Source organism: Manis javanica, chromosome 2 (genome assembly GCF_040802235.1).
Source record: "Manis javanica isolate MJ-LG chromosome 2, MJ_LKY, whole genome shotgun sequence".
NCBI classification, from domain to species: Eukaryota; Metazoa; Chordata; class Mammalia; order Pholidota; family Manidae; genus Manis; species Manis javanica.
This window is the reverse complement of record NC_133157.1, coordinates 122,205,262-122,217,369: the sequence shown is the minus strand read 5'-3', so window position 1 is coordinate 122,217,369 and position 12,108 is coordinate 122,205,262. Positions and strand designations below refer to the sequence as shown.

The 12,108-nt window shown below is 43.0% G+C and overlaps 2 protein-coding genes across 6 annotated transcripts in view; both read right to left on the bottom strand.

Moving 5' to 3' along the window:
• The window catches only part of SEC61A2 (SEC61 translocon subunit alpha 2), a 35,763-nt gene extending 33,469 nt beyond the window's left edge, over positions 1–2,294 (bottom strand). For 2 of the 5 annotated variants that reach the window (XM_037001737.2, XM_037001735.2), the window contains exons 1-2: positions 2,171–2,294; positions 140–207 (exon numbers count right to left, since the gene is read on the bottom strand). In XM_037001737.2, the coding sequence (XP_036857632.1) occupies positions 140–207; positions 2,171–2,177 (75 nt within the window). In that variant the 5' untranslated portion in view covers positions 2,178–2,294. Of the gene's footprint in view, positions 1–139; positions 208–2,092 lie in introns of all 5 variants that reach the window. The other 3 variants (XM_037001736.2, XM_037001734.2, XM_073229286.1) reach the window with 3 other exon arrangements.
• Positions 2,295–3,664: 1,370 nt separating this feature from the next.
• Positions 3,665–12,108, bottom strand: part of DHTKD1 (dehydrogenase E1 and transketolase domain containing 1) — a 75,063-nt gene continuing 66,619 nt past the window's right edge. Inside the window, exon 17 of the mRNA XM_017658370.3 lies at positions 3,665–3,990. Coding sequence (XP_017513859.3) covers positions 3,973–3,990 — 18 coding nt within the window. The 3' untranslated portion in view covers positions 3,665–3,972. The remainder of the gene's footprint in view (positions 3,991–12,108) is intronic.

Genomic DNA, 12,108 nt, shown 5'->3' with positions numbered 1-12,108 from the left:
TGCGCCCCTTGCAAGGAGGAACATGTAATATTTTTCCAGTCACAATCAGAAAAGGGCTAGGGAAAATTAATCAATCTTGCTAGCTTAACAGAATCGAGTCATTTAGTGACCCTCTACATTACTAAAATATTATACTTACTTTCCTCTCAGGTTTCTGTATTTCTGGTAGAACTGCACAGAAAGGTTTGATAACTTCTAAAAATTTGACTGTTAAAGAAAAAGAATAAATGTCCCTATTACAAAGCTTTAAAAGAGATGCTTACAAAATCAAATATAAATATTCTCTTTTAATGATAATCCATCCCACCCCTACCCTAAAATTAAATTTATTATAATGCTCTCCATTTCAAATACATAAGGGAAGAGAAATAATTCAAGGGACAAATAATCCAAAAGGTTTAAGAGCTAGTCAGTCAATAGAAGAAACACAAGTATCCTTTTACCATAATTTTGCTTCCTCATGCTTGTATCCAACCATTTTATATATGTACAGAAAAGGAATAAATTCAATGAATATTACTACATCAAAAGGAGAAGTGCAGTCCATGATGAGACCCACAAGACAATGCATTATAGAAGAAAATAGGACATATCAGAGGAATAGAAAAGTACAACAGAAAATGGGCAGAAAATGCAGATTTGACTTAGACTCAAAGATGCTGAAATGCATCAGTAAGAATGATCATGCAATCACCTTCCACAGATAGCTTTTTTGAAGTATACAATCCCTACTTCATTCATTAAGGCACTATTCATTGCTTGGTAGCTCTCCCATGTAATAATCTCAAAAAACTTGTGTATAAGTAATAGCCCAGTTACATTTCATCAGGAAGTATTGTTTTCCCAGACAACACATAATATATAAAAGTAAGATCAACCAAGTTTCTTTCAAGATAGACACTGTCTTCTGGCATGGCCTAAGTCAAGTCCTGCCAAAGAACTGGAGGATGAAGACGATATTCTCCCAGTCTTTGCCAGTGTCTATAATGTGCTGAAACACAAGCCACAACTTGCTATTGATTATGTTCATCTTCCTCTACAGACAAGGAATTCTGTATACTATCATGAACTTCCAGTTAGTCAAAAGTTAACCATACTCCCTTTTTATAAAACCTTTCAAAATGGTAGTAGTTACTGATATCTGACAGAATTCAGAAATTCTCAGGGGCAGATGTTCGTTAACCACGTATCATTTTGGTCTTTTTGGAAAGTACAATCTGATTACGAAATTGTTCATCTCGATGCAAAACAATTATCAATCACATCAGGAAACCTCCTAGAATCCCTTTAACCCTTTTCCTTCACACCACATGATAAGTCACCCTCCTGGATTTCTTGGCGTTTTATGATCATCTGTGTTGGGACAGCAATGTTTTTGTCTGTCACTTTTCTGTTCTTGTGCTGCAGAATTTTAACCATTAAACTGTCAATTCAAGGCCAAGGGGTCTGTCTCCCTTTCCAGCTTCCCCCAAATGCCCACTAGTTGGCCAATGGGCGCCCGGCTTGTGTTTGCAGTTACCCATTCACGCAACAAACATATGAACAGCTATGCAAGTATATATGTGAATATAAGCACTGCTGAGTGTTTAGGAGGGGGCCCTCAGAAGATACCTGTATCCCTAAGGCCTGATCCCTAAGGCTTATGCAACCTCACAAACACCGAATTTCAGTAAACGCTACAGAATGACTGAAATGAAAATTTTAAGGAAAATACAATTGCACTCTTTTCCTGCCATAAAACACAAGCCATGCACCACTTTTTAAAAAATCAAGTCTGGGAGCTTTATTCACAACTAGCATGTCAAAGGGTGATTTGGGAATAAACAGAAGCTTCCTAACCTCCTGAAAATCAAACGTGGTGCAGGCTTCGCCAGGTGCCCTAGCTCCCCGTCCCCAAAACCAATGGCCTCCCCTCGCTGTCCTCCTCCCCACGCCACCATCGAGCGCAAGCCCCCGGCCTCCGGGTCCTGGACCCCCCAGAACGCCCCGGCAAGGCAGCGCACAGCTGGAGGAGCCTCGGCAGAGACCGCCGGCCCGCGCCCACCGCAGAGGCCTGGCGGGGCCCGCGCCTGCCCAGCCGGCGGGCACCTACCCCAAGCGGGCGCCCACACACCGTCCGCAGCCCGCCGGGGCCCCTACCCCCGGCGAGAACGGCGCCGCGGCTACTCACTGCCCATAGCGGCGGCTGGGCGGCCCGACAGGTACAGCGGCCTCAGCTCTGCCCACTCTCGGGTCTCGCAGCTAGGTTCCCAGCGCCCGCTAACGACGCGGTCCAGCCGCCCCGCGCAGGCTCCGCCTCTAGCCACGTGACACTGAAGTCCCGCCCCCTGACGTGCCAGGCCGTTGACCCCCGGTGAGATCGACGTCCGCCGCGTTGCTATGGCCACCACCGGAGCTACGGAGGGCTTGCTACCTGTGGCTGCCGGACTTCTCGGCACTTCGTCTCGCAGCGCCTTTTTGAGTTCACTGTTTCCTCGAGGCCACGTTCAGCGCAGGCCCCAGGGAGTGCCGAAGAGCGCCGCCGGGGTCTTGTCCCTGAGGCCCGGGGCTGAGCAACCCTGAGCCGGCGTGACCCAAACAGCCTTTTTATTTTGCTTCCATCTTATCGGAACCCCTTGGAAATTTGACCTGTCCACTATCTGCTAGTATGCTCCTTCTTCAGCTCCTCCGAAATATGGTTGAGGACCTTGTTCCTCTGGACTAGTCCCCTCGCATCCCTTCTTGGACAGCTGGTGTGAGGGAACGCACAGTTTTAGCCCAGCCAGCCCTACATTTTAATCCCGCCTCTAATTCTTGATGACTGTGGACAATTAACCATTCTGAGCCACTCCATTAACTCAGGGTAACAGCTACTTCCTACAGGTGTGAAAACTAAGCGGAGATGGACACGTAGAAGGCCCTCAGATTTCTTTTCTTACTCATATGTTAAAACCCTAGCAATGTAACTTCTGCTGTAACGTCTGCTGAAACAAGCTACTTCAAAGGCCATTAATGGCCTCCCATCACCAAATCCAGTGATCTGTTCTGTGCTTATGCTGCCGAGCAGCTGCGTCTGGGGAGGCCTCCCCTTGCCGCACCAAGTGAAACCTCAACCTGGACGTGGGAGGGTTCTTGACTCTGAACCAGAAAGAATTTTCAAGCAGGTCAGAGGGGTATAGGTAAGGAAAAAATTCATTAAATCAAGAGTAGCAGGGAATGGTAGCTGCTTTGCAGGCAGCAGAGAACAAGGAAGCTGAAGCAGGGCAGAGAGAGTGAAGGTTTGTGCTTAAGTCTAGAAAAAATGAAATAAAGGGTAAAAAAGATGCTTACTGCTGGAAGAGTACAGAGACAAAATGAAGTAAGTTGAGCAGTGGGAAAGCTTTAAGAATGCACTTAAAGTAGGAAAGTGAGGGGGACCTCAGAGAGGAGGTTCTTTTAAAGGCTGGAGTTTCTGTCTTTTAAGGATTTTCAGGAATGTGACAAAGGGCCAGGGTTATAGACTTGTAAAGTAGTCTCAAAATGCTTATCTCTGGTGAGAGACATTATGTCTCCTCTCCTCTGTTATCAGCTGCCTTGCCAATGGGTTTCAGCCCCAGGCAAGTTCGCTATGGATTCAGTGTGACCAAAGAAATTGACAGCAAAACGTTCTTTGAGTGAAAGGATTATACGCAACTTTATTTCTAGGTGGCAGGTCAGTCACTAGAATCCCATTCACTCAGAGCAAGTATGCATGCAGCAAGCTGGTCTCTGCCTCTGGGCCCCTCTGTCTGCACAGCCGTCCTCCACAGCCGTCCTCCGGGCCTCTCTGCACAGTTGTCCTGCACAGTCGTCCCACACAGCCATCCTCTGGGCCTCTGTCCTCGCCACTGCCACTACTCCAGACTATGCTCTGCTCTCCTGCAGCCTTGCAGCCCTGCCACCATGGTGTGCAGTGAGCTAGTCAACCACTGCCAGGTGAGAATCCTGGCCACAGGAACTCTCATTTTATCCACATCAGCCCTCCAGGCAATTCTGCAGAATTAACACAAGGAATTGGTCAGTTCCTATGGTCCTCTCCAGGATAGCAGCATCACTCTGGGAACATATCAATCAAGATACCCGCCCTGTCCCCAGAGGGTGTTGAGTTAGTCGGTTTACCAAAGAAAATGTTAGGAATTTTACTTCCTAACTTCCTGGTTTTTAAAATGGACTCTTAGCCTTAAGATGGAATCCTTCCTGTTCTTACTATGCTGTTTATATCTCAGCTTGTTTAGAAAATTAATCATGATGCCTGTCCCATGTCTCAGCCCTACTTCACTTAGATCTACTTCCAAGAAGGAAAGCTCAAGGCTGCCGGAAGAATTTACCCTTTGTTTCAGCCAACACCTGAAAATGGAGTCCCTGAGAGAGTGAAGTAGCCTAATTCCATAAGCACCAAGAAACCCAGATGGGCTCACATAAACCAAAAACTCTTCCCTGGCCTGTGTAATTTTCAACTTTCCTATCTATTCTCACTTCCTATCTATTCTCATTATCGCTTTAAAATGCCCAATCACTTCAACAAATCAAAGCTGAGTTCAGTTCACACTGGACTCTTTCCCCTGCAGTAGCAGTATATTACTGATTAAAATCTGTCGGGTTGGGCATAGCCAAGATGGTGGCATGAGTAGTTCAGTGGAAATCTCCTCCCAAAAACATATATTTATGAAAATACAATTAATACAACTATTCCTAAAGGAGACACCAGTGGATACAGTACAACAGCCAGGCTACATCTACATCTGCGAGAACTCAGCATCACACGAAGGGGGTAAGATACAAGCCACAGCCCAGCGGGACCCGAAAGCCCCACAACCCGGTGGGAAGAACGGAGACGGAACAGGGAGGGACTGAAAGCCCAAGACTGCTAAACAACCAGCTCTAGAAATCCGCACCTGGAGCACAGACACATGGTGCATGGGTGCTGGATATTAGAGAAATGGAAAAGCAAAACCTGAGGGCAGGTTCCCACAACCGGCGCCCCTGAGACAAAAGAAAAGCGAGTGCTTTTTGCAAGTCTTAAAGAGACAGGGACTCCATCGCTGGATGAAGTCATCCTGGCATACTTAGCCAGCAGCTGGGAATCCCGGGGAACTTTAGGAGCCCTAACCCCCTGGGCAGCAGCACAGCTCTGAAGCCCCTCACAGCACTAAGCAGCCTGACAGTTGTTCCCCCAACTGGTGTGGACCCCAACACACCAGCCCAGTAGTGGGAGAGCAGCAGCACACACCAGAGGCGACAGCGCCATAGAGGACTGGGAGTGGCCTGCGTGTGCTGGCAGCATTAGAGGGGACCAGGAGTGGTCCGTGAGAGCATGCCGCGGTGGCGACCGAGTGGCCTGGGAGCAACCCGCATAAGTTGGCAATCGCGGCACCAGAGGGGCACGGGAGAGGCCCACGCGCACCTGCAGTGGCGTGCGCTAGCAGAGGTGGCGCGAGGGGCCAGGGAGAGACCCATGGGAGCTGACAGCAGTGGCAGAGGAGCAGCTGTGCTCCCAGCGGCCAACCAGAATACCAGCCCAACATACAGCCAGCCGGGCCAGACCCAAAGGCTGCTGCCAGCACACAGCTGCCCAGCAGGGGCACCACTATTGTGGAGGAGCGCACAAGGTGTGCCTGCCACTCCCCACAGGGCTCTGCGCTGCTCTGACAGAGAACCCACCCACAGCAGCTTAGGGGATTAACCTGGTGGCTGCTCCAGGAGTGCGGGTAACTGACACAGGCAGTGCCGAAGGGCAAGGCATCCAGCAAGCAGGAAAGGACTTTCTTTTCCCAACTGACATACCCAGAACCTACCTACAGCCAGCGCTATCATCATGAAAAGGCAGAAGAATTTAGTCCAGTCCAAAATAAAACAGACTCAGAAATAAAACAATCTCTGGAAGGACTTAAAAGCAGAATGGACAGGATGCAAGAGGCCATTAATGGAAGAGAAACCAAAGCATGAACACATAGAAGCTGATGCAGAGAGAGCAAAAAGGATCTCAAGAAGTGAAACAGTATTAAGAGAACTGTGTGACCAATCTAAAAGGAACAATATCCACGTTATAGGGGTACCAGAAGAAGAAGAGAGAGGAAAATGGATAGAAAGTGTCTTTGAAGGAATAATTGCTGAAAACTTCTGCAAACTGGGGGAGGAAATAATTGCTCAGACCATGGAAGCACACAGAGCTCCCAACAGAAGGGACCCAAAGAGGACAACAATAAGACACAAAATAATTAAAATGGCAAGGATCAAGGACAAGGACAGAGTATTAAAGGCAGCCAGACAGAGAAAAAAGATTACCTACAAAGGAAACCCCATTAGGTTATCATCAGATCTCTCAACAGAAACCTTACAGGCCGGAAGAGAATGGCATGAAATATTTAATGCAATGAAACAGAAGGTCCTTGAACCAAGGATGTATCCAGCACGATTATCATTTAAATATGAGGGAGGGATTAAACAATTCCCAGACAAGCAAAAGTTGAGGGAATTTGCCTCCCACAAACCATCTCTACAGGGTATTTTAGAGGGACTGCTCCAGATGGGAGTATTCCTAAAAAGAGCACAGAACAAAACACACAACATGAAGAACAGAGGAGGAGCAATAAGAAAGGAGACAAATAAGGAATTATCAGACAGTGCTTATAATAGCTCAATAAGCGAGTCAAGTTAGACAGTAAGATAGCAAAGAAGATAACCTTGAACCTTTGGTAAGCACAAACTTAAAGCCTCCAATGGCAATAAGTACAGATCTTCCAATAATCACCTTAAATGTAAATGGACTGAATGCACCAATCAAAAGACACAGAGTAATAGAATGGATAAAAAAGCAAGACCCATCTATATGCTGCATACAAGAGACTCACCTAAAACTCAAAGACATACACAGACTAAAAGTCAAGGGATGGAAAAAGATATTGCATGTAAACAACAGGGACAAAAAAGCAGGTGTTGCAGTAATAGTATCAGACAAAATAGACATCAAAAAAAGAAAGTAACAAGAAATAAAGAAGGACATTACATACTGATAAAGGGGTCAGTCCAACAAGAGGATATAACCATTATAAATATATATGCACCCAATACAGGAGCACCAACATATGTGAAACAAATGCTAACAGAATTAAAGGAGAAAATACAAGGCAATGCATTCATTTTGGGAGACTTCAACACACCACTCACTCCAAAGGACAGATCCACCAGAAAGAAAATAAGTAAGGACACAGAGGAACTGAACAACACACTAGAACAGATGGACCTAATTGACATCTATAGAACTCTACATCCAAAAGCAACAGCATACACATTCGTCTCAAGTGCACATGGAACATTCTCCAGAATAGACCACATACTAGCCCACAAAAAGAACCTCAGTAAATTCAAAAAGATTGAAATCCTACCAACCAACTTTTCAGACCACAAAGGTATGAAACTGAAACTAGAAATAAATTGTACAAAGAAAGCAAAAAGGCTCACAAACACATGGAGGCTTAACAACATGCTCCTAAATAATCAATAGATCAATGAACAAATTAAAATGGAGATCCAGCAATATATGGAAACAAATGACAACAACAACACAAAGCCCCAACTTCTGTGGCTTTCCTTACACTAACAATGAACTAATAGAAAGAGAAATCAGGAAAACAATTCCATTCACAATAGCATCAAAAAGAATAAAATACCTAGGAATAAACCTAACCAAGCAAGTGAAAGACCTATACCCTGAAAACTACAAGACACTCTTAAGAGAAATTAAAGAAGACACTAAAAAATGGAAACTCATCCAATGCTCTAGGCTAGGAAAAATTAATATAGTCAAAATGGCCATCCTTCCCAAAGCAATATACAGTTTTGATGCAATCCCTATCAAATTACCAGCAACATTCTTCAACGAACTGGAAAAAATAGTTCAAAAATTCATATGGAAACACCAAAGACCCGAATAGCCAAAGCAATCCTCAGAAGGAAGAATAAAGTGGGGGGGATCTCACTCCCCAACTTCAAGCTCTACTACAAAGCCACAGTAATCAAGACAATTTGGTACTGGCACAAGAACAGAGCCACAGACCAGTGGAACAGAATAGAGACTCCAGACATTAACCCAAACATATACGGTCAGTTAATATTCGATAAAGGAGCCATGGACATACAATGGCGAAATGACAGTCTCTTCAACAGATGGTGCTGGCAAAACTGGACAGCTACATGTAAGAGAATGAAACTGGATCACTGTCTAACCCCATACACAAAAGTAAATTCGAAATGGATCAAAGACCTGAATGTAAGTCATGAAACCATAAAGCTCTTAGAAAAAAACATAGGCAAAAATCTCTTGGACATAAACATTAGTGACTTCTTCACAAACATATCTCCCTGGGTAAGGAACACAAAAGCAAAAATGCACAAGTGGGACTATATCAAGCTGAAAAGCTTCTGTACAGCAAAAGACACCATCAATAGAACAAAAAGGAAGGTACTCTACAGTATGGGAGAATATATTTGTAAATGACAGATCCGATAAAAGCTTGACATTCAAAATATATAAAGAGCTCATGCACCTCAAAAAACAATAAGCAAATAATCCAATTAAAAAATGGGCAGAGGAACTGAACAGACAGTTCTCCAAAAAAGACATGCAGATGGCCAACAGACACATGAAAAGATGCTCCACATTGCTAGTTATCAGAGAAATGTAAATTAAAACCACAATGAGATATCACCTCACACCAGTAAGGATCGCCACCATCCAAAAGACAAAGAACAACAAATGCTGGTGAGGCTGTGGAGAAAGGGGAACTCTCCTACACTGCTGGGGTGAATGTAAATTAGTTCAACCATTGTGGAAAGCAGTATGGAGGTTCCTTAAAAAGCTCAAAATAGAAATATCATTTGACCCAGGAATCCCACTCCTAGGAATTTACCCTAAGAATGCGGCAGCCCAATTTGAAAAAGACAGATGCACCCCTATGTTTATTGCAGCACTATTTATATAGCCATGAAATGGAAGCAAACTAAGTGTCCATCAGTAGATGAATGGATGAAGAAGATGTGGTACATATACACAATGGAATATTATTCAGCCATAAGAAGAAAACAAATACTACCATCTGCAACAACATGGATGGAGCCAGAGGGTATTATGCTCAGTGAAATAAGTCAAGTGGAGAAAGACAAAATACCAAATGATTTCACTCATCTGTGGAGTATAAGAACAAAGGAAAAACTGAAGGAACAAAACAGCAGCAGAATCATAGAACCCAAGAATGGACTAACAGGTACCAAAGGGAAAGGGACTGGGGAGGATGTGTGGGTAGGGAGGGATAAGGTGGGGGAAGAAGAAAGGGGGTATTATGATTAGCATGCATAATGTGGGGGTTGGGGGAAAGGGGAGGGCTGTGCAACAAAGAGAAGACAAGTAGTGATTCTACAACATTTTGCTAAGCTGATGGACAGTGACTGTAATGGGGTTTGTGGAGGGGGACTTGGTGAAGGGGAGAGCCTAGTAAACATAATATTCTTCATGTAATTGAAGATTAATGATAACAAATAAACAAAGAGAAAGAAAAGGGGGATTACTCCCTGATAGGATAAAACTAACTGCAAATCAACGATTAATGCATGCTTTACATATCCTTAATTTTGATCTTTCAAAGGGTGTCAGATGATCAGCTATGGAAGTACATTTTTCTGATAATATTCCTTTCTCTTAAAAAAAAAAAGCAATTTCTGTGTGGTGATCTCCAATAGGTCATTCACAATGGTATAAAGGTCATATCAAAGTGTGGGCAAAGGGTTTGTTTGTGTTTATACAGAGGATCAAAGCTTAATTTGGCTACCCAGAAAATGAATTAAGATACGATACAAAGAACTTCCAACATCAGCATCCTCTGGAAGAGTCATTCCAGAAGATGATCATCAAAAAACTTCAACAAAGACCCTGGTGCTGTTGTAGTTGTAGCCGCATTCATCCCGCCGGTTCCTGGACTTGCCATTAGAATGAAGAAGGAGATATCTAAGCTGGCCTGTGCATACAGTAAAACAACAAATTTGACTGGATCTATATTGTTGGAACTCAACCAAGAATTAGGAGAAGTGCAAGTTGCAGTGCTCCAAAATCGTGCAACTATAGACTATCTACTGTTAAAAGAACATATGGGATGTGAACAGTTCCCAGGAATGTGTTGTTTTAATTTATCTGATTTTTCTCAAACTATTCAAATTCAGTTAGACAATATCCATCATATTATTGATAAGTTTTCACAAATGCCTAGGGTACCTAACTGGTTTTCTTGGTTTCCCTGGATATGGCTGGTAATTGTAGGTCTGCTTTTGTTATGTATCTGTATTCCTATTCTGTTAATGTGTGTATGCAATTTAATTAGTAGTTTGTTAAAACCTATACATGCTTATGTTACTCTACAAGAAGATTATTATATTACTCAAAGAAATAATCAATCTTCCCATGTTTTCTTCCATCTGCTACTTCTAAAGCTTTTCTTCTTCCTTCCTAATTACAACCCTTTAGTAGAATTCGTGCCTCCTATCAAAAATTACCAAGTATCATAATTCTTCCAAGTGGTAAAGATACCTCAAGACAAATGCTGGGCATAGAAGCCACAGGTCATAAATCTGCAAAGAAGTAAAAAGCTAACCTTTTCAAACAATATTGCTTCTCTCTTACTTACCAACTTTACATTTCCCTCATGGCCCTGGAAGATGGCTGGTTAGCCAGAGACGGTAAGATTCCTCAAGGGAGGAACAACCTAAGACAGGCACAGTTGCAGGGGGGCCATCACGTGAGAAATTGGGGATCAACAGAGGTGAGGCTTAGAACCTCACCCCCTCTATTTTGAGAGAAATCTTCTGCATCCGTGGATGTTTTGTTGCCCTTGTCTAGCTTAGATTAATACTTAGTCTATAGGTACAGACCTGATCATCTACATTTGCCCTCTTACAGCACTAAATTATGTTTTCTACCTTTATCTTGCATCTACCTACCACTTCAGCATTTCATTAAAAAAAAAATAAGGGAGAAATGTGGGATCCACATATAAATCAAGTATAAAAATCAAATGAATAATCGTATCTGACTTGATTGTTTATAGTTCATGATGTGTGATCAAAACCAAAAGTTTCTGTGATGACTGCCCTTGCACTGTTCACCATATAAGAACTTATTCACTATGTAAGAATTTGTTCACCATGTAAGGACTTGTTCGTTATGCTTCAGAAGATTGGAGACTGTTGAGAATTAGGCTTGGGGTTGATTAATGATTGTGCGTTGAGTCCCCTATACAGAATTTTATTGTTGTTAACAACCATTTGATCAATAAATATGAGAGATGCCCTCTCAAAAATAAATAATAAATAAAAACTACAAAAGGCAGAAAAAGAGTGGAAGACAAAAAATAGGAACAAAGAACAAAGGCAACAAATATAACAAATATGGTAGATATTAGTCCAATTATATCAATAATCACTAAATAATGATCTAATATACCAATGAAAAGACAGTGATTATCAGAGTAGATCAAAAACTAGAGCCACCTATATGTAGTCTACAAGAAACACACTTTAAATATAAAGACAGACAGATTAAAAGTAAAGTGGACTGCTTTATTAGCATGTATAGTGTTGGGGGTGGCGCACAGGGCAGGCCATGCAACACAGAGAAGACAAGTAGTGATTCTACAGCATCTTACTATGCTGATGGACAGTGACTGTGAAGGGGTATGTGGGGGAAACTTGATGAAGGGGGGAGCCTAATAAACATAATGTTCTTCATGTAACTGTAGATTAATGATACCAAAAAAAATAAATAAAAATAAAGTAAAAAAAAAATCTGTCCTGTCCACTTTAACTACTTCCAGGCTTTGCTTATCTTTGAACATATACATATACATATACATACATACATGGTGATTTAGGCGAGGCTTGCAATGGTCTCTGCTCCACCTGAGGTCATCTGGGACAGTTTCAAGGCTGTGGACTTGACTTATCAGAAGGCTCTCTCACAATTGTAGCATTTGATGCTGGAGGTTGGCTCACACCTCAGCTGATGCTGTCAGCTCAGATGCACTCATGGGCTTCTCATGTGGCCTGGGCTTCCTCACAACATGGCAG